The following is a 23442-nucleotide window of genomic DNA, read 5'->3' as shown; positions in this document are numbered from 1 at the left end:
TTCACCTGCATTATCGAGTTGCCTCGGACGCCTCGCCGCAGTGCGCTATCAGCCTTTCCGGGAACCAGCTGTAGCGCCCCGTCCAGATGGTGCCAGCGACATCTTCCGGTGGCTTTCTGTTTCACTCGCTATGGAATCTTCGGCTGCTTCTCCCATCGACCCTTGATCTGGCCCTACGGCGCGGCACTTGCCAGGCTTGTGAGCGATTGATTCCCCACTAGACAAAGGTGAGACCCGAAGGGACCACCCCATCCAGGCTGGCGACAACCTCAAACGATCCCCGGTCGTCTGTCGCGATACCAAAGGCTTTGACCGGAGAAGACGAGGCGTGGTGCTGATAAGGGAGGCAGAAGTAAGTTGGGCGTCAGAGGAACTGACGGTATGATGGACTGAGGCCCTCCCACGTGCTTCGCAGACGCAGTCGTTGTCGCTGCCTGCGAGCCGAGTCTTGTCGTGGCACCCTAGATCAAGCCCTTCTCACGCATATGGCGCTGGGTGCAAAAGCCCGTCTCCCGCCCAACAGGGTCGGAAGCAAGCGGCGGCTCCCGGGTCTAAGGGGGTGTAGTAACACTGCTAATTGCTACCTGCCGATGACGGGCGGTTCTGCAACAAGGCCTGTGAGTGCGAGGGCAATGTTCTGTTCTCGGCGTAAAGTTCTCAACTACCCTTTTTGGCATGTCTGTCTGTCCATCTAGATTTTCTGGCCGATTTTCGGTGCACACAATTGTTTGACCGTGGCTCGCCGACGGACGGGCTTGCTTAAAAGACAGAAGGTCGAGGAAGGCTCTCACCCCCCCTACCTTTTGGGTCTGTCCCAACAAATTTCCCCTTTTCCCATTCACCGCTATGTTGTTGACTGGGTTTCTGAGCGAGACAGCGGCTGCTCTCCCCTGTGTTACTCAGCGACGAGGATTCGCGCCTTTGCGGTCCAGTTCTTTGAGACAAGTGTCTTGGGTTTGGATTTGGCTGGCCGGATTCTGGAACTCTTCCGCGACTCTGCATCGTTTTTGTTTTCATTCCTGCGCCGGCTCTCATCGAGCCGGATTGGAGGGGCTTCCCGATGTCTCTCTCGCCAGTTCCAGGGGCGCCCAACATGCTTCAGGTCTGGGATGATTCGGTGACGAATGCCGTAAGGGGGGCCGATTCGCAAAGGCAGTCTTGCCGAACGTTTCGTGGGTAGAGGTTTAGGGGGCTTCGGTCAAGACATCGGATATGCGTTGGGTGGAACGTTCTGCAGGAACTGCGCGGACTCCGTTTGTGACATGATCGTGATAGACCTGGTGAGTGGCTTGACGTCGTGGACTGGTTGAGAAATAATACTCGAAGTGCTTCAACCGGAGAAGGCGGTATGGACCTCGCTCATCAGGTGACGAAGATGCGTTCCCTTTCTGTTGAAGACCAACCGAAGCAAATGGGAGGCATACTATGATAGATTGGCCGTTTGGACTGGTGCCTTTGGGGTTCTTCTAATCCTCCTGGGGCAAAACTGCGCGGTCTCGTGTTCTCCGTCGTGCGTCACTTATTCCTATTTCCAGACGGCGTGACGTCGTGCCGGGGTATTGTTCCTGAGCGTCTGGTCCTTACTCAATGGCACACAGAGGCTTCTGTAGTCAATACCATGTCGGGCGATGTCATTTCCGGATGGTGTCGTCTTAAATGATACGATGTCTTGAACGACCACTGTCGAGACCTGTTCTTGCCTGTTAAGAAGGGTGTCGGCGGAATCAACTTCATCCCGCCTTGCGCGTCGTTCTCTGCTTGTCGACGTGCTAATCGACTAATTCTAACTTGAAGGCCTTTATGTGTCGGAGAGGGGGGGATGGGGTTGCGATTGTTCCGTATTTGCGTGAGAAACCACACCGTCGTCTACACTCTCTCCTACCTTGGATGGCAGCGTCGCTTCTCATGCACCAACTGGGTAACGAACGCCGATATACCAATGTCAGCCTTGGTAGCCACGTTGACTCTGCGTCTCGTTGCTTTCTCAGGGCAAGACTAGTTCAGAAAACATTACATGTCACGTTGTGTCGTGGCGACATTGCATAGCTGTGGCTCCAGCGACTACTTTAAAGGACATGTCTTCCGGCTCACTGTCGCGAGGGTACAATCTGCCCTCCATACGATATATGGCCTTGCGGTACGGCCTCGATAACTTTTAGCTAGTTGCGGCGAAAACTCCATCATGATATCGGGAAGTTTGATGGACGCTGGCTGGCTGTCTTATAGGGTCCTCCGTGATTCTCGGTATACGAGAGAACTCTCATCTATCTCGCCCCTGCCTGGTAGAACAAGAGAGTATGGAATGTCCCAATAGCCTGGCTAGCACACATCAGGGCGGCCCGCCCATAAGCAAAGAGTGTATTAGCCATTATGCATAAAGACAGTCTAGTCTCCACCAACCAGTTTAATCTCTGGACAACCTGCAAAGGTTTAGCATATTGCGTACAACACGTCTAAGCGTTTTTGAGATTGCTTGGTTAACTCAGGAGGCGGTGTTGCTACTGGGGCGGTTTGTGTTGAAACAACGAGAAACATTAACTGACAGGTCTTCAGCAACGCCCCTAGCCTGTTGTTGAGCTTGGACGATAAGCACATCCCTGTGTGGTCGAGTCTCTACAATTGCGGCTACTCCACAGGAGCTCAGGGAGGCCAAAACGGCTATACCAGAGGCTCCGATGTCTGGGTCGCTTCCGCAGGCGCTTTGTGGCGATCACCAAGCAGTTACTGCTGCCGGTGGCCACGCCGTGGTCTTTCAAGACGATATGGATCGTTACTTCCGATCACAGGACCATTCTCTGCCTTCTCGAAGAAATGGACCACGAACCCAAAGCTTGCCCCCAGACTTCCAAAAAACCGGCTGCTGGCAAGACTGTAAAAATCATGATCGTCAGAGACTCCAACGCTTGTGAGCCGACGTACTTGGCATGCTTTCACTGGACCCGAAGCCTAATCGAGATACTGCCCACGGACGCAGCGTAACGAACGGAACGGGGGACTGCTGGTCCAGATGTTGACACGGTCATCTAGTGTCAATATTTTCTGCGTTCCGAGATACAGTTTACGAGGCTCTAGACCTGTTTACGGCAAGCCAACCGTTGTTGACGCCGAGTTTTCGCCGGCGTTCTCTCTCTTCAGCAGAGTGCTGTCGTAATTCTTCGTCAACCTTGTACCGAAACCACCCGACGATCGAGGCCTTCCACCGAAGTAGAGCATTCAACGGGCAAAGGCGAGAGAAGACTTGAAGGCCTGGAGCAGGATGCTTCTGGACAGAACTGGAAGCTTTCGGTGGGACATGGACTCGGCTTAAGCAGAGACGGTCTGTCCCCTTGACAGCAGGCTACGTTATTGCTCCTCGTTTCCCTCTTCCACGGCGCCCTGTACTCACAGCATCCATACTAGAGGAAACGACAGCCAGGCAGAACCGTTTAGACAAGATACAATGGTATCGTAGGCCGATGTAGCATCAAACCCAGCACTTTGGTTTAAGACATTTTACACTTACACACGCTACAGCTTCTATCCACGGCCTCAACGACCGGACAGGTATTCGTTCTAATTGTTGTTGTGACTGCGGCTGTATTTTTTATCCCAGAGGTCTCTCAGGCAATGCCCGAAGGAGACTACCGCACCACCAGCAGTCGACCGGGGATACCGACAGTTCCTTGCCATTGACTCACCGAGCTCACGGCAAGATTGAGCCTGCTGTCGGAGCTCGTCCGAATGCCGACTTCGCTGCAGATGGCAGTGCCGTTTCTGGACGAGGCAGAAGCCGTTGGCTTGTAGCAGAGCATCAAGGTGGAAGGGAAACAAAAAAACAGGCAAAAGATTCCAAAGAAGGCTCACATGAAAACTGTAAACTATTACCATGCCGCCAACGTCAAACCCATACGCCTCGGAGTCCTAGTGTTGTGGTTTACACATCCGCCACTTGTCGTACCGAATCCTTCGGTCTCTCCACCATCTCCAACTTCAAAACCATCCTGTCATGGCCCCAAGCCCTGATGCATCTCCGGTTTCTCCATGGGGACCGAACTTTCTACAAGCCACAAACGGACCCCTTTACAGAGCGAGGTTGTAGCTGTACTCGTCTTCCATGTTCTGGCTGACCCAGAGCACGACGCTGCTCAGCCCGACCAGCGCGTTGGCCACGACGTTCTCAATGCCCATCCCAAGCGCCGGCATCTCGACGTCTCGGACGACGAACTTGAGCACGAAGACGGTGACGCCGCCCGCCATGCCGCCCGCGAGTGCTGCAAAGCCGAGGAACAGCACGACGCGCGCCTTCCACGCCACACCGTTGCCGCTGTATGAGAAGCTGTCCGCCGAGAGGCGCGCCTTTTCGACCGAGTTGATGATGAGCATGCCCAACGACGAGAAGATAAGGGGCAGCCAGTCGACGAAGTTGATGTGCGTGTCGGAGCCGTTCTTGGCCGACTTGGACCAGACGGCCGAGTCGAGCATGACGTAAAATGCGATGGAGAACTGAAGGCGCGGGAAGGAGACAGTGTCAGCTGTTTTTCGAGTACAACTTTGAGAACCTGGAGGGATAGGAGTTCTGGGGGAGGGGGAGGGGTTTGACAGGCAGTGAGCAACTAGGTCAAACGTCCCCGACAATGGATGACAATTACGGGGCAAGGACCGCCGCTTACCAAAGCTCCGGCGCCGTAGACGCCAAAGTTACGTGCCCAGACGCTGTTCAGCCATTCCGGCTTGCGGAACTTCCAGAGGCGCTCCTCCTCCATGATTGCGTGTGTTGGTTGTCTGATGGGGTGCGTAGGTAGGATAGCTAAGTCGGCTACCGTCGCGTGACGGTTTGTTGGGGCACTGGGTGAGCTGCGTAGTATCTATTTCTCACGCGGGTTGCAAAAAGGTTACGGCTGCTCGACAAGCGGGTGTGTGTATGGGTTTGTGGATGTCGTGATCGAGATTCCGGAGGATGTGGTTCGGCCGGCGTCGTCGTCGGCGGGAGTTGGTCTGCTCGGTATAAGGCTGGGGGGGTGACGAAGGTCGCCTTGACGTTGATCCGTCACAGCTGAGGCGTCACGGTCCCACCACCTGATCCCTGTCCAAGAGCTCCGTTCTTCTCACGTGACACTTGGTCACGTGCGTGTCTGTATCAAAGCTATCAGGACAGGCAACGGCGTTAATGCAACACATACACATCTGGATAGGGTAGTGTCCTGCTTGAATCTTCGCAATTGAAGTGTCAATGACTTTTCGGATCGTAAGAGCGATTGCCTGAGCCGTCGTCGTATCGATTGCTTGGCAAACCATCTTACATCCACCTAGGATACCTCATTACCAACTACAGCTCTACCTCCCTTGCCTCGACTCGACCAAGCCCGGGCCCGTATGCGACATCAGACACGAAGACACAGCGTGGGCGTGGGTCTTCTGCCGTAAATATGATCTGTGCGGGCCAGGCTGTCGCGGCGTTTTAGGCTCATTCTGGCCCCCGATTTGGCGCAAGTATGAATCGGCCCTAGTGGCTTGGAATACGAGGAAATGAAGGCATTCCTGCTACGCCCCGAACCCATGCGCGCTGGCGCTAGGTCGATCTATGCTCACGACACGAAATGACACGAAGGCAGTCAAAAACTCGAATTGGCCAATGTCATCTCAGCCGACCTGTATTGAGGACTCATCCTACGCCTCCTCGGAGCGTTCGACATACAAAAGTAGACAAGAGGTCCTAATAGTACACTAACAATTACTGGCACGCCTGCCATCAGCCCACAAGTTTGTCGTCCCATACGCCTTCTCCCAGGAGACCATGGTCGGCAGGCAACCCCCGTCCGGGGACGACCGCAAAGCCGCCACCCAATGTGCTGATAACACAGGTTGGTGCAAATGTACGTATCCGCGCAGCTATGTCCATAGACTGCAGAACACTTGGAGCGGAAGAGACGTCCACCCTATGTATTCTGGTCTCGGTCCTTTCCAGAGAAAGCCCAAAAGAGAAGAAAAAAAGAGTAGAAAAAAGACTTCAGAAAAAAGCCCAGCCGCCGTGTTCCCTGATGCTCGGAAAAATAAAATAAAAGAGTTTTCAATGTTGTATGACCCCCTGCGAACGTCCTCTCATAATGATCAGAGTCACGGACGCCTCAAACGCCGATGTTTTGCTGTATGACGAGCCTTGTCGCGTAACAAGGCCCCGAGAATGGGGGAAACCGTATCGTCGTTCTGTCGTATCCAGTTTTGCGCACCTTCTAAATCTCGATCTCCTTCATTGACTCCTCCAACACCTCGGGCTGCTTGCCGTTGGCCTTGCCGTTCGTCTTGGCGGGGTTGTTGTTCTCCTTGCCTTCGCCCTCCGCGGTTTCAACGTGCGATAAGAGCGACACGAGCGAACCCTTGCCGTTGTCCTCGCTCGGCCGGGGGGTTTCGACTTCGACAAGCTTCGTTGGCTTGAGGCCGTTGGCCTCGAGGTCCGGCAGAGGGGTTTCCTCGGCCACTCGTGCAAGGGGACTGGACTTGCCGTAGCCGGGGCGAATTGGGCTGGCCATCGGAGATGTACCCCCCAGTCGCTGCATTGATCTTCCTCGTTGTTCGCCGTTGGGCTCGGTAGTCGGGCTCGCGTATGGGGAGTTAGCGCCGGATCCAGCAGGGGATCCGGCCCTGTTGGGAGCCACGACAGACTTGCGCTTGGCAGCTCTACGGCCATACTTCTGGTCCACGCGCCATCGCAGAATACCGAAGTAGGGAGGCTCAACACGTGTCTCCTTAAACTCCCGCAGTTTGAGCTCGTTTGTCTCCTCATCCACAAACCACTTGCCACTGGAGAGATCGTCGGCGACCATGGCGAGGAAGTGGGCCCAGGAGCGAGCAATGACGTATTTGGTATCGTAGTCACGACCAAAGAGAATAATCTGTCCCCATCTTCCGTTAGGGCCGGGAGCGAGATCCACGGCCAAATTGTTACCACCCCAGTCGCGCACAAGAGGAATCCAAGCTGGGTGCGCGTAGGAGCGCTGCACTGCGTTGGGAGGGATGCTCTCCTGGCGAGAGATGAGCTCCTGGCGCCACGAACCGTTGTTCGCGGCAGCAGGCGACGCGGGTGTCCTGGATGAAGAGGCCTGATTACTGCTGCCAAGAGCTTTGGGCAAAGCGGCGGGACGGGCGTAGGCGGCTTCTGAGAGGAATTCATGGTTGACCTTGCGCCACTGATCCCACTCCTGAACCATCTCCTCGCAGTCGAGTAGCATGGAACCGAAGATAATGCCGGTGGGCATTCCCAATCGCTCTTGGCCGTCGTGAATCATCAACGACTCTCTCACGTCGAGGGGTAGGGAGCAGTCCAGCTGATGCTCCAATTCGTTGAGGTCGTTGTCGGTGCAGCCCTCGCAAAGCTGGTCCCACAGCTCAGGGTAGTGCTCTTCGGCCCAGGCGTCGATCTTCTTCCACGAATGGGAAACGGGAGGCGGGGGAGGAGAGCCATCCTGGAAAGACTGCATAGGGACATCTCCCGGACCTTGCAGCTCGAAGCCATCCTGCTGGCTCTCGCGTCGGGCAGATTGGGACCTCAGACCGGGGGAATAGGGCGCTGACGGGTTGGGACTGGTCGGGGTGTAGGGCATACCACCGCCTTGGTAGCTGTTCTCGCGGGAGAATCTATTGTAGTCTTCGGCAAAGGGGGCGGAGACATCGGCGCGCGATTCAGAGGCGGTCGCGACGGAGGTGAGAATGCCGCTTTGGCGGTTCAGAGGAACGTGTCGACCGGTTCGGTGGGGGGAGTCAATGGTAGAATCTGGGATACGTCAGTTTGATGATGGAAAATACCGAAAGCGCAGTTGCAAAGTTGTCCCAAACGTACGTCGGTCGTAGCTGGTTAAATCGTGCCAGAGAGAGCGAAAAGCCGCACCGAACCTGCCATGTCAAAGTTAGTGTCTCGGCCCTCTTTTGCGTCCCATGAAAAGGGGACAGAACGTCAGCGATGATCGGATGTCGACATACGAAGACGCCATGACTGGCGATTGAGCCCCTGGCCGATTTGACGAGACAATTGATCCTGATCCGGGGTTATGGGAAAAGGGCGTGATCGGCCGGATGCGGTTGTCGAAAAACAGAGCAAGGGCAGGAGAGGTCGGGGGGTTGAAGAAAGTCGATTTACCCCTTTGGTCGTTGGCGCTGAAAGGGGTAACGGCCGAATTGTCAAAGACAGGTAAGAGGCGTCCTTGCTGCGGTCGCCTTGGTTTGATTCGGGAGGGGAGAAGTATGTACGACCACGACGGGTTGTCAACTCGCAACGGAGCAGATGGGTAAAGGTGAGGACGACACACAAGGCGAGTATGAAGCCTGAGCAGGGAATTGGGAGTTGAGAGAGGGAGTATGATTCCAGTTCCAAGGAGGCGCGGTCAAGTCAGGGGCGGGCCGCGAGGATTGGATTATGTGTTTATGTCTGACGGGGGCGTGGAATTTTTAGAGTTGGGGACGATGGCGTAGGTAGTGAGTCCGTCCCCCTTCCACAGTGCCCAGTAGGGGGTACAGGAGGATTGGATAAGGCGAGCGCGGCGGTAGCTCCCTGGACAACAGGACGGGGAGCAGAACAGTACCTAAGGTAGGTAGGAACTGTACATAGGCTAGGGAGGTAGGGTAGGCAAGTGTATGTGTGTGTGTGGGCCTTGGCACCTCACAGTCCGCCGGGTATTTCGTAAGCACGAGAGTGAGGTGGGCGAGGTTCTGTTCTAGTCTTTGGGTCTGGTGGATATCGACGTGGTTTGTGGTACTCCAGGGGAAGGAAGGGGCCGCCCCAATGTGAGTGTTTCCCCCGTCGGACGAGGCGATGAATGACAGTGGAACGGGATAGTAGGTAGTATGGAGGAGGGAGGAGGGAGGAGCAAGGAAGGAGGAGGGGGTCAAGTGAAAGTGGGACTTTCGGGACGGTTTAGGAGGGAAGGAAGGGGTCCCCTGATCTCTCCTTTCTCATTAAAAAATATAACCAGAGCCTTCCCTGCAGGCGGGAGCAAAAACAAAAGACACAAAATGAAGCGACGCAGCGGGCAGCCTAAGGTACCTACCTACCTACCTAGGTAGACAAGAGACAGCGAGAGACAAGCCGGGACGTCGCTTCGGTAGACTGCGTTCGAGGTGAGGGTAAGGCGAGAGAGGAAGTGAGAGGAAGTGAGACTTTGACGGAGCAAAAGCAAGCGAGCAAGTGTCGGGGAGGTCGGTGATGACAGTGAGTGGGTTTAATGCGATGCTGGGCAACGACTGATATCTACAGGTACTGTACGATGTACATATGTCGGTAGACGTGGAAGGGAACAGGAAAACCGGATGGAGTACGGTAGCAGGTTGGGAAGCTAAAACATAAAGTAAAGATAAAACGGAGAAAGTTGGCAGCGACATCAAGATGTCCAGGCAAATGATGATTAGGAGGGTGACTAGCTTGATTGGATCTTCAGGAACATTGCGACAGCGAATGCGACAGGGAGTACGTGCCACTATCATGACAAGCACAGCCAGTTGGTGATGGCAGATCATGGTAAGGCAGGGTGGATTGGTTAGTACTTTGGGGCTCTCTTGTGCTTTTGGAGGAGGGAAGTGGGATGGGATGGAATGGCATGGGCACACCAGCCTTTCCTTTCATGCTCCACGAACCATCAGCGATTGACCAAATTTAGTTACTTGGCAGACGGAGACTCGGAAATTTGTGCTTCGAATAGGTGCCGCTCTGTCATGATCCAGAAACCTATTGGTAGGTAAACAGAGATGATTGTTCACGGCCCGGACTGCACATCACACGGCGTTAGGAAGGGGGATTTCGGAGGGGTGGGATGGACGAGATGGGATTGGATCCTTCATACCCCCAATCTACCATCTTTTTGGGGGCAGGCGAGCTGCTTCCATAGGTATCATTTGCGCTGAATGTATCTTCTCACCGCAAGGCAGGTGTAGAAATACTTATGCCCAGGAACTGCCGAGAACCTCGAGCGAATAAGATGGTAGACAGGGATGGCCGGGCCAGGCTTACCTATGCAATGGCCGCCAAAAAGGACGCGCCGAGGAGAAGGCGGGCGAGAGGAGAGGGAGTGGTGGAGCTATTCAGTGGATGGTGTCGTCGCGGCTCAGGAACGGCGTTGCTGAGACCCCTGACTAAAGGAACGATTAGCGTGAAAGCGATAGCAAGATACTTTGCATCTCACTGCACTACACTAGTTAACGAAGTGTAGCCGTCTAATACGCCACGCGGGGCCCGTTTCTTTTCGTCCCGCTCCCATCAACTGGAGCCTGGGCTCCTCAATCCGTCATCTCAGTCCAAACGGCTGCCTCCAGGTCCTTCCTTCTTATCGGTTTCCTGGTTCTCTGGTGCCGGCCACAATGTTCTTGTTTTTATTTGTTCTGTTTTACTCTACTTACAAGCTACGGAGTCGAGCCACACTCTCGTCATCTACTGCCGCCAGGGTTGCAATGCAATGGCCCATCTCGACGCGGCCCCCGTTAGACATCAGTCGCTACGCAAGGGCATGAACCGTAATTAGATAGGCGATTCGTTTCCCCTCTCAAGCGCATATCCAGCAGGCTTGTTCCGTCCCCACTCCCTGGACCGCATCAATTGTACTCATCTCCATGTCTGATTACCGTCAATTGGATCACTTCAATGGCGCCCCAGAGCTCCTCGGAACATGCCTTGTTGGCGGCCGTCCCCCCTCTTCGATTTTAACATGGCTGAAATGGCTAGCCCCAAGCCCCGGACGTCGGTCTCGGACTTGAACCAGACTGGTGAGAAACCGACGAATGTAAAAAAGAACAAAGAAATGGTTCGTCTTCTAGGCGCATTCCACGAATTCACTGATGGGACAGCAGAGACATTCCGCGTCGTCTCTCGACCCACCGGCGCCCGAAACGAAACCCAGACGAGCGGACTGTTTGCTGCTGGATCGCCAAATGATCATTGCCAGTTGCTGCTGCTTCACGGGCCACGCTCCCATGTCATGCTGGAAGACGTCTTGAAACATGCAGGGCTCGAGATGAGTGCCGGCCATTCGACCCGGCCTCCCACTCTCCCCTCACTGACTCTTACACTGGAATATTTCCGACGACTCCAGGTTAAGCCACCCGACTCGTCTTACGACAGAAGTGTAATAACCCAGGGTCGACGGCGAGGTGTGAGGCGTGCCCGGCGCCCGACAAGCAGAGCCTGTGCGCCGACGGCAGCTGGATGCGAATGCAGAGCGATGCGCCGCTTGAGATAGCGCTGCACTAGGGACGTCACCCCGACGTTGCGCACGGCGACCAGCAGCCAACGGGCGGACTCTGACGGCGGCTGCGCGCTATTTCGATCGACTTGTTCGTAAGATCCAACAGAAGGGGCAGATAGCTACATGCCTAGGTACCTATGGAGAGGTAAGCGGGAGGAGAGGCTAGACTAGCGCTAACGCAACGACGAGGGGGGGGAGGGACGTCTCACGAGAGAGGGAGAGCATTCGGCAGCTGTTTCGTGTGGCATCTGTTCTTCAACATTTGACTGGCCAACGTTTCTTTAGTGACTGTCTTCTTCTGCGGCGCCTTTTTCCCCCCTCATGTTTCTCCTCGTCTCTTCCCATTGCCTGAGTCGTTCAACCCCGGCCACCCTGGACAGTTGTGATCTCACTGACATGTGGAGTTCTCGTTGCCACATTTATCCAGGCCATTTCAGGTCTAGCGCTCGAACAACGCTGCTGCACTGCTGCAGCCGCCTGCAGGTTTCGCGATGACTTTCAGCTGACGATTGCCTGTTGGGTGCTGAGAAAATTCAACCCTGGAAAATGTCGGCGGGGGGGGATTCCGGCCCTATGCGTCGGCAGCCGAATGAATCCGCGACGGCCAACCTCTCACTCACAACGGATATTGCTGCGGTATCTATTCCTGTCTCTCGCCCCCCGCCCGCTCGTTCGCGTTGGCAGGGAACTTCCGACTTGACAATTCTCACGCTAGAGTGTCATCAGTGTCATCTGAAGTCTACTCTGGCCTAGTGGACGGCTGAAGCCCTTTCGCCTTTGTTTGCGCACAACACGTTCTAGACAAGGCCTCTCGCCGTCATCACCCATATATTCGCGATGAACGGTTGTCCTTGGACCCCTGTCGGATCGGCCTTCGTCCCACGTTTACCACACCGCCAGCAGAAACTCCCAGCTGCGGGATGGCCGATAACTAGGGCGTAGGTTCAGCTTCACAAGTCGTTGCTCAATGAAGGACGCCAGTCTACAGCTCGATCCCGCCGTTGCCTGAAACTCCAGACCCCTTCTTTCTCCGTGGGGGTTCCACCTGTCGATTGGCAGGATGTCTATGGAGTCAATCCCTTTATTGCAGCACTTGAATCGATGCGAATCCCGGGTAGATAGCGGCTATCTTATTTCGTTTCTCCATGATACTGAAACCCAAGCATCTTGTGCCTCGGCTCTGATGACGAAGGTCGCCCGTTTCCCAAGCGAACTCGTTCGTGTCCCTGACGTGAGATCGAGAGCGACGTCGTCATCTCTGAACCCCTTCCATTTCGACGAAAATTCGAGAATCCCCAACGGCGTGCGGTGCAAATTGGGTGTGGCTTAAGCTTCAATCCGTCCCCACATTGGCGCCACTGCTCATTTCCCATCGCCATTGAACCTTCAGCTCGATACCATTCTTGGGCTCAACGACAAACCCGCCCGACAGCGTTGCTTGGCTATCCACCAGCCGCGGCGATAAGCTTTCGTCTTCCATGGGCCGATCAGGTGGCGGTATCCATGCGCGCTGTCGCGTGTTTGCGTCGACACAAGACATACCCACGCGAGTGGTCTGGACGTCATATGTGCTGGACCAAACGCTCCTCACAAGTCGCCTGCGAATGTGACGCGTACACACAGCGATCTCAGTGTGGAAAACAGGCACGTCCTTGAAATACGAGATGGGAGTCCACACACCCAATCCAATGTCTTGTTGTCTATCGTTGTGTTGCGGGCCGTAGCTGGCGTCTGACGCCGTGGCTCGGGCACAGACAAGGCCGACGCCGAATACGGGGTCGGATTTGCAGAGCCATCGGTCGCCGCTGCTTCCCCTGCGGCGGAGACCTCTATTGACGATGCATGGAAGATGAAAGCAGCCGCAGTCGCATCATTGGAACTGCCCGAGCACATCGCACGAACACCGAGCGCCCTTCACTGTTCACAACACATCATCCATCTTCTGGAGAGCCAGCTGCCCGGAGAGCTGCCGAGACGACGCAGCCTTATAAAGATCGATTTCAGACGGACCGTTAGCAACTTCGACGTTGCGCATGTCGCGTGGGCGAGATGAGACGATGGATGTACCGCATGGGAAAGTCCGTTCGCAAGCTACGACGGGTTCGGGATGATGTTCTCCTGTTGTGGGGGACTACCGAGGTCTGTCTGTTCGCTGCTCGTTTGCTCGGCCGCCCCGGACATGTCCGCTCGACCCTCGGATATGGCATTGTCACGAACAACCTCACTCTGGTGTATCGGAGCAGCACATGATGGGGCAGCAAAGCCTGAATGGTCGGAGCTGAGTGTACACACGTCGCACCTCCAGCATAGGAACGCCGTTGCGGACGACTTCACAGTCACAAGCTTAAACAAGACGTGTAACGGTAGCACGCGATTCGCGCAACCCCATACGCCCGATATCCCGTCTCCCGTTATGTGTTTTATCCAACATGGCATTCCCCTTGCCCGCCGACAGGCACGGCCCGTCATCACGTTGCGGCCATCGTGGCCAGGACGGTCTCTTAACGGACTCGCCCGTTGCCTTATGCTTCTCTTCGTGACAACTGGCCCGCGGGCAGCAACCAATTCGCTAACCAGCCCAACAAGAACATCCCGGTGACTGAGTGACGATCCCTCCCCTCGTCGCCACGTACGACGACCTGGCGCCCTCCGATAGGTATTCATCCAAGGGACGAACAAGCTTTCCCAATGCCAGGGTTGAGAGTCCTCGTGATACTCTTGAGTCGGAGGGCTTCTCCCACCCCGTGCTTGCTAAAAGTATTGATAGGGGCGGGTATGGTGACCATGTCACACTGGTTACCAGATAAATATTCGATCACCGCGCCCATCCGAGTAGCTTCCGGATCCAAAGCCCCTGCTGACCTCTGTTCCAATCTTTGGTGGTCGACGAGGAGCACTTCGACAAATACAAGCGCGCGAATGACAGCCTCATGAAATGTCGATCACGAACTCTTTCAAATGCACATGCAAGAGCTTCACATCCTCCTCAAGCTGACGTGCGGCTCGGCACACGCGGCCAAGGGCGCGGCGGACTCGCCGCCTCGCCGTTCCGAACCTGCTCACGCATTATCAGCAATGGCAACGGAAGTGGTGTGCGCGTGAAAATCGTGTAACCAATGCGGGTATCTCTATTGCGGCGAATCTGATACTTGACTAAACAACCCTTGTTTTTTTTTGTTTTTTTTTGCGCTCGACGCACGACTCCTCCCCCCCATCCCCGCCTCCCTCCCGTGACGTACGCGTACGCGTCATTCAGGCGACCAACGGTGTGTCGACGATGTCGGGCTTGTGAGCCTCCAACATCAAGGCCTTATATCTGCCCTGGAGGACTTCTTTTGGGAGGAGGTGCAGGATCTCGTTCCGCAGCCGCTTCTTGTCGAACGGCAGCTTCTCTAGTTTGATGGCTTCCAGGATGTAACTCACCACAGTGTACGTCTGCAGCGGCGGGTCCCGCAGGATCTTTGCGATGGCATCAGGCGGAAGGTCTCCGTTATTCGACCAGATGTAGTATGCTCGTACGGCGGATGGTGTGGCGCGAAGAGTCTTGACACTGGTCCGGTAGTTGACCAGCTGTTCGTCAGCAGCAGTGACCCTTGGATCTCTCTGGCGTTGTTTGGGAGAGGCGATCGGCGCCGCCCTGATACTCTCGGCAATCGACTGGCCCTCAGGCTCAATTTGCAAGCTCTTTCTGATAGCCTCGACTTTCTTGAGCGAAAGGACCGCAGTCGATCCACGATCATCGGGATCACCGGCCACGGCGGTATCATTTGCCGCCGTTATGAATTGTCCATCCGCGAGCTGGATCGGTTTGTTGAGCTCGGCATCGGGCGGCCTTGGTGGAGTGGGATCGAGTCTCTCCCGCTTCTCCTCGAGGACGTGGTACAGCTGGAAGCCAGCGTATGCATCCGAGGCCGAGTCTAGATGGAATTTTAGCAATGAATACGTTTTGGCGAGGCCTCGGCAGAACAACTTACACATGAGTTGACTCATGTTCAAGGGTTGCGACCAGTCACTCGACCGGACGTCGGCGCCCTTGAACAAGGGTAGGCCAAGGTGTTCATGGACCAGCGAGGCGAGAGTCACCAGTCTCTTGTTGATCAAGTCAACCCGGCCATTGCCAGAGTATTTCACGAGTTTATACAAATGACTGAGCTCGACGAGGCCCTTTGTGTCGACGCCCAGATGGGTCCGCATCCGTGTACAGTCCCCCTTGATAGCCACACCGATCTTTTTCACATCAGCATTCTCCATGAGTTTCCGAAAGGTCGGCGCAACCAAGTCATCGTTGGGGAACAGAGCGACGTGGAACAGGGCGATGCGGCTCTCGTTGGCGAGCTGGATCAGGGAGACGTTCCTTTTCGGGCCCGCATCCCTCCTGGCATCCGAAGACCATTCGAGATCCAATCCGAGCACCTTGTCATCCACGAAATACTGACATACTCTCTCCATCGTTTGTTTGCTCTTGCAATAATGGACCTTCACCTTTCTCTCGCTCCCATCGCAGGAGGGGCCTCGATAAAGTGCGTATGACCAGAACGACTTCGCAGAGTCCTTCTCCGCGCTCTGCGCTTCGCGGAAATCCTTGACCGAGATCTTGAAATCCAGGCTCGTGATCGGAGGCCCCACGGGCTCAACATTATCCCTGACTTTCGCTCCGCCATTGTCCTCCCGTGCGGCACTATTGACGCACGCCACAGGCGGATGGGGTGTGGGAGAATCTGTGTCTGACGCGGACTGATACTCATAAGCGGTAAAGAAAAGCGCGTCATCGTCCGAAACGACAGTCTCGTGGTCCGATTCTGCAGCTTCAGCAGCCTGACTGGCGTATGGCGTGGTCGTATGCAGGGAACGTAGCTTGTCGACTCGGGGGTGTGACGCTTCGTCTCGTGTCGTAGAGGCGAATGTGATGCCATGGTTGGGATTCCAAAGCTTTACGTGGGACGGTGGATACATGGTTGATTTGGAGCGTCTATTGATTTATATACCGTGTTAGTCGAGAGCTCAACGCGGACTGGGCCTGGGAGTAGCGTACATTTGAATGAGAGACCACGGTATCGATCGTAAATGATACAGAGTAGAGGTGCGATGCCCAGAAATATTCATCACCGCCGCTCGTCGGTGCCGGAAAGAAAGCGCAGCGCCATATTTGCCACCAAGCATTGGCGCGACGAGTGAAGAACGGGTATTCTTCAGGCAAACGCGTCGTAGGAGTGATTGTAGGGGTTTAATTAAAGACAAGCTGGAAGTGATTCGCGACTTGTTAGCGGATCCCCCCTTGTGGGATGTAGCTTAGTCATCCAAAACTGGTCGCGCAGTCACCTGACATCGCTCCTACGTTCACCCCTCCGGCCCAGGTGCAAGGCGCCCATCATCTCCAGCTTGGTGAACGACACGGCGACCGACGAGTATCTCCGCATTAAGATCAGTATACAACCGGTTCAACGCCTCAGACCCCTGCGAAGCGTCACTATATAATTCCAGAGAGAATTATCATCACATCACTGTCTTGAAAGGCGAAATTCAAGCGACAAAATGGCGTCACAGCTCCTCCCTCTGGGTGAGTGACCAGGCCTATAGACACACATACTAGCTGCTAACCAGCTCAGAACTCATCGACAAGTGCGTTGGATCGAGAATTTGGGTCGTTATGAAGGGCGACAAGGGTAAGTTGGTATTTTCTGGGCTCATGCGGGTCTTGCGACTGACTTTGTGGGATGGACAGAGTTCAGCGGCACGCTCCTCGGATTTGATGACTACGTCAGTGAGTGAAGATCAAGCTCGACCTTATCATCCAGTGGGATGATTACTGACGGGCTGCTAGACATGGTGTTGGAGGATGTCACGGAGTTGTAGGTGGTCAGACTATGCGAGACGGAAATATCCCTGCTAACTTCAAGCCAGTGACTACTCGGGAAACCACACAAAGCTGCCCAAGATCCTCTTGAACGGCAACAACATCTGCATGGTAGGATGTTTTAATATCCCGTATCACTGTACGTAGCTGACAGGCGAACAGCTTATTCCTGGAGGAGAGGGACCGGTGACCGCATAGAGCACATTCGAGCAAGGAACGGCATTGAACCAAGGCAACCCCTCGGCTCGTAGACAGGCCATGGCCATCATGTGCAAGCCCTACGAATCATGTGCGAGTACCACGAAGGGCGATATCTGCAGAAAGTGAGATGTCCAAGCAGAACGCAGCACGAGAGCTAGCACCAGGCGGCCCCAGCAGTCAGAGCACAGGTCATTAAGTGAGTTCTTGAGGGGCTAAACATAACCCACCCATCGGAAATGTCTTAGAAACGACTTCAGGGACACCGCTTAGTTGATGAAGTAATTTGCAATGATCAGCCTCTTCTCAATTAAGAACCTTTTCTGTCGCCCAAAAGGCCAAAGGAAGGAATTAAGGAACGCGAAAACCAAGTGTGACGATTTTCCCCCGTACCAACTTTTGGTATCAGACCGTTATTTCTCATTGACTTCCATGTCCGCCTCAAACGCCGAGAAAGAAAGAATATGCAGCGAGTCGTAAACTAAACCAAAGCCCGACAACGCGCCCCGATTCATTGGCCCTGCTGATTGGAGCGGCCTGCCTCGACCATGCGGCGAAGCTCGAACTCGCGAGTGAACTCGCGGCTCAGGTGGGACAGGTCCTGCATCAGCTTCTTGATAACCTGGACGAGGGCCTCCTTGGCGGTGATCGAGCCATCCGTCTGGACGCGGATGAACATCTCGGGAACATTAGGATGAGCGACTGTAGAAAGGAATGGTCAGCATATGTCTCCGAGAGAGAATGGATGACGTGCTCTTGTAGCCGGCCATGAGGACGTTCTTGTGCGCCTTCAGGTGCTCGGACAGGAGGTTGCCGAGCGTATGGTCCTCCTTCTTGATGACGAAGTCGGAAGTGTTGGACATGCCTACGAGTGGGTCAGTTCATGAGAGTATCAATCGTGGCGGCGGCTAAAGAAGCGTACCAGAGAAGACCTTCTCCTCAATCTTCTTCTCACCATCACCGAGGAGGAAGAGCTCGAAGCTGGTGAGGCATTAGTTTCAACTTTCGCACATGAAGTAATTCCGAGAAAGAAATATTTGCGGGGGATGGCGCTTTTGTGGCATGATAGATTTGATATTCAGAAGTGCGAGATGTCTTGGTGGCTGGGAAGGATAGTGGCTTGTGGTGATGTAGTGCTTGCAGGCTAGTGAGAGGGCAGAGGTCTGATGGCTGAGTTTCAAGAGTGACCCTTATCCAGAGACGTGAGTCCGCTATGCAGAGAAGCGACCGGCCTGGCAGTCTGGAGGGCACAAGATCATGAAGTCATCAAGAGACAGCAGTTGGCTCAAGGGGCAGAGCCCCATGAAAGCTCCACATGGTCAGGCCGCAGCGCCTATTGAGTTCCTCATGCCCCAACCTGCCAGACCATGGCTTCTTCCGGTAGGTTGTAGATTTCTTAATGCTAGCTTCGTCTTACCGGTCGGGGGCGTTCATCTTGGCGAAATAAGATGCTGAACAGTAAAGTTGAGCAAATGTTGATGTTGTAGGAGAAAGCAAACAAGGGCCAGCAAGCAGAAATTGTTGCACTCAAAGATCAATATAAGCCTAGTAACTGTAAGTATGTATATGTCTTTGTCTTGGAATGCCCTACTGGCTTACCTTTCAGTTGCTGTTGCAATGTTTTGCAGGCGTTGATGGATGGATGAGAGATGTTTGGTGAGTGGACTAGGCAGGTTGAGAGTGCTGAAGGCCAATGTCACAACAGTGGGTCACTCAAGTGAAGGATGGTGGGCTGCGCCACATTTGTACAAGGGTGTGGCAGTGCACTCAATTGCACCACATAGTACAACCGCACATCATTAAGTTTACAGCACTCAGCCATTCATAAATTCGTTCCCAAGATTATCAGCCAAAAAAAGGCGACAGTTATTGTAAAGTCCGAATCTTTGCTACGTATACACATACAGAACTATAAACATGGCGATGAGCCGTCTGTTCCTCAGTCTATTTACAAGCTCATGCTTGTTGGTGACCGACTAATGCTGTCCAAACCTCTTAGAAGATTGGAAAAAACCCGCTGGAATCCATGCAACGACTACCCAACGCTTTTCAGACAGCACTATAATCATATGGAAAAATGGAAAAGTTGTGTGCGTTTCTGCCACAATATCTCCTCAGCGGCCTAATGGCCCCTGCGATCGCAGTATCCTGGAGGGGTAGGCTCGCTGGAACCTCCAGCCCAGCTGTAGACAGTCAAAGTGGTGGTGTATGCCATGGCGACGAAACCAAAGATGCAGAGTACGATGTCGGAAATCTTCCAAAGTCTGTTCTTTGCAACTGCCTTGTAGTGGAGCAGGGGCTGTTTGTTGGTCAGAAAGGACGCCACTACGTGAAGATCTTGTCAATGGAAAGACTAACCGGGTAGATGTAGACAAGTGGAATGCAGGCAAAGTTGCCAACGAGAGCAACGAACTTGTCCAAATCATCTGCGCCACCCCAGGCGATGACTGCGCAGAGAATGACGAAGAAGAAACGGTATAGGTTCTTCTGCCACTTGATGTAAGGGTTGTATTTTCCGCTCTTGGTGAACAGAGCATTTTCGGTAATCTTAATGGCGGGGAAGAGCTGCAGCGGAATGGACAGCATGATGGCAATGGAATAGAGGAACTGGACGCTGTTGACCATCTTGTTGTCTTGAGGCATGTTGAGCAGCACCACGGTCTCCGTCTTGGATCCGTAGGCGGCGTAGGAGATCGCTCCCATACCGATGAAGATGACCGAGATGATAATCATGACCGCCAGCATAACTCGAGGGAACTTCCGAGGGTCTTTCATCGACTCCTGGATAGGAATGATGAGGCCGATCCCCTCAAATGTGAAGATGGCGGTTCCTATAAACAAGGTCCAGTCGTTGCGGTTGAACATGATGATGTCTGCCAAGCCATTGGTGCTTAAGGTGAGGATGTCGTAGTATAGCAAATAGGCCAGACCAAGGAGAATGAAAGCGTCGGCTATCAGAGCGGTGAAACTCAACTTCTCGATGTCTCGCAGGAGAGAGAAGGGCAGGAAGACAAGAACCTGCAAGAGGATCAACCACTTGACGGGGATATTGGTTTTGCAGTCAGACACCGCCAAGATGACGGCCTGCAGGTTTTCTGACGTAAAAACCATGTACGCGGCAACAAACCCGATCTGGCTTATGACGATAGATGTGAGGATAGTGCCCCTCATCCACTTGCCATAGAGAATGCCACCAAGATCACCAAATGATCCCTCAACCTTGAGACGGGTCGTGACCAAGAGGACAAAACAGTAATAGCTCAGCGCAGCCACACCCAGCAGAACGGCGTTACTGAAGGTCATACCGCCATTCAGATAAGCTCGAGGAAGGAAGAGAACTCCAGTGCCAACGAAGGACTTGAGCAACAGGAGCGCAGCGCTCATCGGGCTGTTCTTCCCGCTTCCTCCACGTTGTCTCCGTCTCCTTCGGTGACGCGATGGCGTCAACAGCGCACTATCCTCCATGGGCTCTCGGTCGTCTTCGCTGTCCTCGTCGCTATCGTAGTAGTCCTCGCCTCCCGAGGAGAAGTATTCGCCAGGCCGGAGTGCCTCGTCGTCCTCCTCCAGCTCTTCGCCGGCGAAGTGACCATAGATTGTGAGGAACTCGAGAAAACTGGACGTCAGCAGCCTCGGTTGGGAGCCGTCACTGGCTTCGCCGCGCTCTCCGCCATCTCTAACCGTGGAGGGGCTCCTAGCCGCCCGACGCAGGTAGTTGCGACGGAAGCCTCCGGGGACCTTGATCGCGTTGATATCGAGAATGTCGGTCTCCGGATCGGGGCGGGAGATGCTGAAGCTCTTGCTGCGCTGCATTTTGTTTCGAGCTTCCGCTTCTTCGGTCCACTTATAAATGCCTCGAGTCACGTCTCCGCCCTGGAGACGCAAACTGGAGAACTCGTCCTCGTTCAGGCCAGTCTCGGTATCGGTATCCGCTGTCTGCTTGCCCTTGACACCATCACGCATGCTGGACTCTTCGGAATTGGCATCGGTAGGCTGGACCAGATGCCTTTTGACTACTTCGGGGTCCTCGTAAGCACCGGCGCCGACATTGCGCGAGCGGGAGTCAAAGGAGCCGTAGTTGGTCATGGGAGTGCTCGAAAGCTGAGCGCCGGCTGCAGCAGGAGACAGCGGTCTCGCCGGAGGGGGGGTAGCAGTGCGCACCGGAGGAGTGCCGTGTCTCGGGGGGGAGGCGCCCAGAGAGTTGGACAGCGCCGCGGCCAGAGCCGAGACGCCGGGACCCTGGACACTCGAAGGAGCAGCTCCAGCCAGCGGGGCGAGGCTGGCCGTCTCGCTGTTGTCGCCTAACCTGCTCGATCCCGGGCCGACGAAACGGCCCGTCTGCGGGGTGCCATATTGCTGAGATGGGACCGGCGACGCAAGTCGAGCGGTGGCGTCTGCTCGGGGAAGGGAGCCGAACTGTCGGGAAGGCGAGTCGGCTCTAGGAATGCTGAGCGGATCTCTCGAAGGAGATGCCATGATCCTGTTCGGTGAAGCTGATCGGGGACTTATCGGATACCAGTCTGGGGGAAATCGAGGAGCATCCAAGCACACCGTCGCAGGCTTCGGTCTAGAGATCAACAAGAGACAACAAAGTTAGCGACGTGTCACGGCAAGCAGGAGATGGGATGGAACCGACAAGGAAACAGGAACTCGACGTGGGAAAGAGAAGGAAACGGTTCAAGTAGTGGGGGGCGTCTACCTGGGCTTGGTTGTAAGACAGCTGACGAGATCAATTGCAGCGCACGGCTTGGTGGATGTGCGTTCGAAGCTCTTGCTGTTAAGGAACCCGTGATAAGGACGCCGCTTCCTATGCGGGTCGGGTGACCTAATCTGGCAGGTCTGGAGGGTCTGTGGCTCATGCTGATAGCGTCGGGTGGGTACATAATCTGGTGTACTTACCTACCTACCTGCCCGGGGGTGATGGCTCAAGGTGCTATGAATGCTATGTCCTGTTGCCGAAACCCGCCACGCCATCACAGAAGCTCCCGGGCTATTCAACTCTAACTGTGCCTGCGCTATCCGTACTACCTTTGCCCTCCTTGCCTGAGGAATCCGACTTGCAAGCGCCGGATGATTGACCAGTTATCTACGATAGATGCTTTACACAGTCACATCACTTACCTTGGACTCACTGAGGCGACGGGGTTCTTGCTTCCCTGAATCAGCACAAAACAACACGTTCTTCAACACGGGGTGATTACTTCATCGTCGGCCATCCTCCGACGGTTCGCGGATATCTCAAACGCTTCGAAATGGATCCCGGCTCTCGATCTCACTCCTAATCGGCCGAGCACTTCGTCTTGCTTTGCTTTGCCAGCGCACACTGACAAAAAGCCTAGGTTCCAGCGGATCATGCCTGCTTAGGTAAGTTACCGACAGGCCACTGTGGCAAGCGAAAGATATTTATTGGCTGCATGCACCTTCCGCCTCACTCACCGCCGCACATGCGCCGGAGCTGCTGTGAGAGAGTGGGGGGCTAGCGCTGTTCATCCTGGCGACCAGCTAGCTACCTGTGGTGCCCTACCTATCCGTACCTACCTACCTTGGTAGGTATTGTGTATTCGCTCACGCTCTCCCGCTCGACGCGGTGTGACCTTCTCCCAACCCCGCGACGAACTGGCGGCCGAGTGCTCTTCAGCGGCTTTTTGGCGACCACGCGCATGTAGCGGTACAGGGGAACCCATTTCCTGCATCTCGTGCGCCCAAAGGCACTTTTTCAACTCCGATTGAAACCCTCGCCGAGTCATGGCCGAGGCCGTCCAGCAGTCCCATGCCTGACAAGCCACGCCACGCACCCACGACTGCCATGATAACAACAGCCAGTATCGTCGATCTCCTTGAAAGCTCCGGCTTGCCGCTGTCGTGCGCTTGAGTCAAACGACAGGTTTCCTCTTGTTGTTTTGGAGTAGCAAATCTGGCCTCGCCAGCATCGGATGGAATGTCAAACCAGGTTCTTGACGTCTGAGACTCTCTCTTCCCGTTGGCCAGTAATGCTCGAGCCGCGGGACACTGGCATGGAAGCTTCGGACAAACCTGATGAGCACTGCCATCCAAAATCGCATCTCTATGAGGTGTGGTGTGCACTTCCCGCCGCGGAATCTGTTGACACGAGGTAACCGGCTGCACAACCCACCGCCGTCACCAACCATCAACCACCTATCATGCACTCGTTATCCGGCTTGATATGTCGTT

General features: G+C 54.7%; 7 protein-coding genes across 7 annotated transcripts; 2 read left to right on the top strand and 5 right to left on the bottom strand.

Moving 5' to 3' along the window:
- Positions 1–4059: 4059 nt before the first annotated feature.
- CH63R_04223 (Upf0220 domain protein) lies at positions 4060–4742 on the bottom strand (the record flags this gene model as incomplete). Its single annotated transcript, XM_018299198.1, has 2 exons — positions 4060–4482; positions 4650–4742. 2 exons carry the CDS (start codon positions 4740–4742, stop codon positions 4060–4062), a joined length of 516 nt encoding a protein of 171 aa, XP_018160444.1.
- Positions 4743–6209: 1467 nt separating this feature from the next.
- Positions 6210–7964, bottom strand: CH63R_04222 (SMI1/KNR4 family protein; the record flags this gene model as incomplete). The annotated part of the gene is made up of 3 exons (XM_018299197.1): positions 6210–7747; positions 7814–7866; positions 7954–7964. 3 exons carry the CDS (start codon positions 7962–7964, stop codon positions 6210–6212), a joined length of 1602 nt encoding a protein of 533 aa, XP_018160443.1.
- Positions 7965–10664: 2700 nt separating this feature from the next.
- On the top strand, positions 10665–11195 carry CH63R_04221 (uncharacterized protein; the record flags this gene model as incomplete). The annotated part of the gene is made up of 1 exon (XM_018299196.1): positions 10665–11195. One exon carries the CDS (start codon positions 10665–10667, stop codon positions 11193–11195), a length of 531 nt encoding a protein of 176 aa, XP_018160442.1.
- A 3258-nt stretch (positions 11196–14453) lies between these two features.
- Positions 14454–16361, bottom strand: CH63R_04220 (3'-5' exonuclease; the record flags this gene model as incomplete). Its single annotated transcript, XM_018299195.1, has 3 exons — positions 14454–15118; positions 15176–16170; positions 16234–16361. The coding sequence occupies 3 exons, from the start codon at positions 16359–16361 to the stop codon at positions 14454–14456; spliced, it is 1788 nt and encodes a 595-aa protein (XP_018160441.1).
- A 372-nt stretch (positions 16362–16733) lies between these two features.
- On the top strand, positions 16734–17253 carry CH63R_04219 (U6 snRNA-associated Sm-like protein LSm5; the record flags this gene model as incomplete). The annotated part of the gene is made up of 6 exons (XM_018299194.1): positions 16734–16758; positions 16808–16864; positions 16924–16962; positions 17023–17050; positions 17103–17166; positions 17218–17253. 6 exons carry the CDS (start codon positions 16734–16736, stop codon positions 17251–17253), a joined length of 249 nt encoding a protein of 82 aa, XP_018160440.1.
- Positions 17254–17764: 511 nt separating this feature from the next.
- On the bottom strand, positions 17765–18317 carry CH63R_04218 (DNA-directed RNA polymerase ii subunit rpb11; the record flags this gene model as incomplete). The annotated part of the gene is made up of 3 exons (XM_018299193.1): positions 17765–17955; positions 18176–18234; positions 18265–18317. The coding sequence occupies 3 exons, from the start codon at positions 18315–18317 to the stop codon at positions 17765–17767; spliced, it is 303 nt and encodes a 100-aa protein (XP_018160439.1).
- Positions 18318–19375: 1058 nt separating this feature from the next.
- On the bottom strand, positions 19376–21726 carry CH63R_04217 (Transmembrane amino acid transporter; the record flags this gene model as incomplete). The annotated part of the gene is made up of 2 exons (XM_018299192.1): positions 19376–19552; positions 19612–21726. 2 exons carry the CDS (start codon positions 21724–21726, stop codon positions 19376–19378), a joined length of 2292 nt encoding a protein of 763 aa, XP_018160438.1.
- Positions 21727–23442: the final 1716 nt, after the last annotated feature.

This window comes from Colletotrichum higginsianum, chromosome 3, assembly GCF_001672515.1.
Source record: "Colletotrichum higginsianum IMI 349063 chromosome 3, whole genome shotgun sequence".
In the NCBI taxonomy this organism is placed as follows: Eukaryota; Fungi; Ascomycota; class Sordariomycetes; order Glomerellales; family Glomerellaceae; genus Colletotrichum; species Colletotrichum higginsianum.
This window is presented reverse-complemented; position numbering and strand designations above follow the sequence as displayed.